Source organism: Solanum stenotomum, unplaced genomic scaffold (assembly GCF_019186545.1).
Source record: "Solanum stenotomum isolate F172 unplaced genomic scaffold, ASM1918654v1 scaffold19486, whole genome shotgun sequence".
NCBI lineage: Eukaryota > Viridiplantae > Streptophyta > Magnoliopsida > Solanales > Solanaceae > Solanum > Solanum stenotomum.
Genome location: NW_026025567.1, coordinates 1 through 1,694, shown reverse-complemented (window position 1 = coordinate 1,694; position 1,694 = coordinate 1). Strand labels below are relative to the sequence as shown.

Below are 1,694 nucleotides of genomic sequence, written 5' to 3'. Positions count from 1 at the left end.
TTTTAGTAATAACGGTAGAAAAACAACAGGAAAGAATTATAATCCATGTCAAAACCCAGTACATTAATGTGGGCCATCCCAAGAAGCAAGACTTCAGGGCAGTACTTCAGAGGGTGCTCGAGTATGGATCTCACAGAACTTGCATGGTCTCTCTCAGCCAGCTGGCAAAGAACTTCCAGAAGGTCAAGACACAACCACGCATGATTTGCATGTTCAATTTGAACTTTATGGTCATTCACAACATCAACATAGGCCTGCAAAACTGACTGTAAGACCAACAAATATGATATGATGTTCATATACATAGTTAATATTAAAAGCAGTAGACGGCCTACCAGTTGCCTCCCAGAATGTGCAAAGGTAAATACTTCCGGAGGAGCTGAGACAGCATATTTAAGTAAGGAAATCTGACCCTCAGCATTCTTCCAGATAGAGCCACAAATAGCTCTGAGAGGAAAGTGACCCTAAGTTCCAGCATAATAAACAAAGATATGTTTGGTAAATTTTTTGAAAATGATGGTACCAATATACATTGGTCCATGCATTCTCAAGGAAATTCAAGAAGCAATAAAAAGTTAAGTAATACAAATGAAAAAAAAAAAAAGATAATAAAATATCAAAACCTACAAACAGGGAATGTAAACAAGTTAATTGAATAGAAATGTATGTCTAGCAATTCCAGAATTTTGCATATTCCCCGGTTTCAAATCTAGAAATGTTTCCAGTCCCTTATTCAATTGAAGGATATAGAAAGAAGAGATGAAGTGAGAAGAGGTACCTGGCTGGCATGTTTATAAACAGACATCAAAAAGTTAAAAGCTGCTTCGTTGGGAATATAGAAACCCTCATGATCTAGGTTTTCCATAATAGTTACCCAGTTCAATTCAGGAGCCTGCAGCAGCAGAGTTGGTAAAATTCTTGTTATCATCAAGAAATAAATGTACAAGGTAATGGAACTCACAAGTTGCTTTGTTGCATAAATAAGAGTGTCGGCATCCCATTCAGTCATTTGTGATAGATCCTCCGATGTATTGTTGCCACAAAGATCAGCAAGTAATTTTGAGTGTACACTCTTGTCATCTGATTGTGTACGGACAATCACACCAACTATCCTAGCAATGGTCACTTCATCCAGTGGCAAAAATAACGATAAAATTTCTTGGCATTGTGAGATATTGTCCTGCATATCTGTTATGGTTATTTCCTTCCCCGTTTCTGCTAAAAGAGAGTCAACAATATCATTTTCACCACCATCGTTTACAAATCAATGAAAAAGCAAACAAGGATTAGAACAATAGACAAGAGAGGTTCAAGTTGTAGAAACTTGATCAGAATCAGTCTGTTAGAAAATCATTCATATAAACCTACGCATTTTCAACTTGTAGTTAGCGAATAACAAGTGCCACTCAAATTATTTCCAGGTTTGAAACGAAAAGGTTAAAAGCCTTACCAATATGTGTTAAATTTTATCAAATTCAACTTGCTCACACCTTGTCTATTTCATGCATCACATAAGCAATTAGCTTCACAATTCTCAATAGACTTCATTTACCACTAAAAACAGTCTTTATTTAAACTTTCAAAAAAGTTTTGATAAATTTTGAAAGGAAGAAAACGAACTCACATGAGAGATTTTTCTGACGATGATTCTTCAACCTCCTCGTCTCTTTTGATCAAAATAATATGACTAAACA

The 1,694-nt window shown here is 35.7% G+C and overlaps 1 protein-coding gene across 1 annotated transcript; it reads right to left on the bottom strand.

The window, feature by feature from the left end:
* Positions 1–62: 62 nt before the first annotated feature.
* On the bottom strand, positions 63–1,352 carry LOC125850809 (uncharacterized; the record flags this gene model as incomplete). Its single annotated transcript, XM_049530644.1, has 4 exons — positions 962–1,352; positions 779–892; positions 336–464; positions 63–254 (listed from the first exon to the last, which is right to left on the bottom strand). Coding segments are annotated over exons 1-4 (660 nt in total), but the record flags the coding sequence as incomplete, so codon positions are not given.
* Between the last annotated feature and the right edge of the window lie 342 nt (positions 1,353–1,694).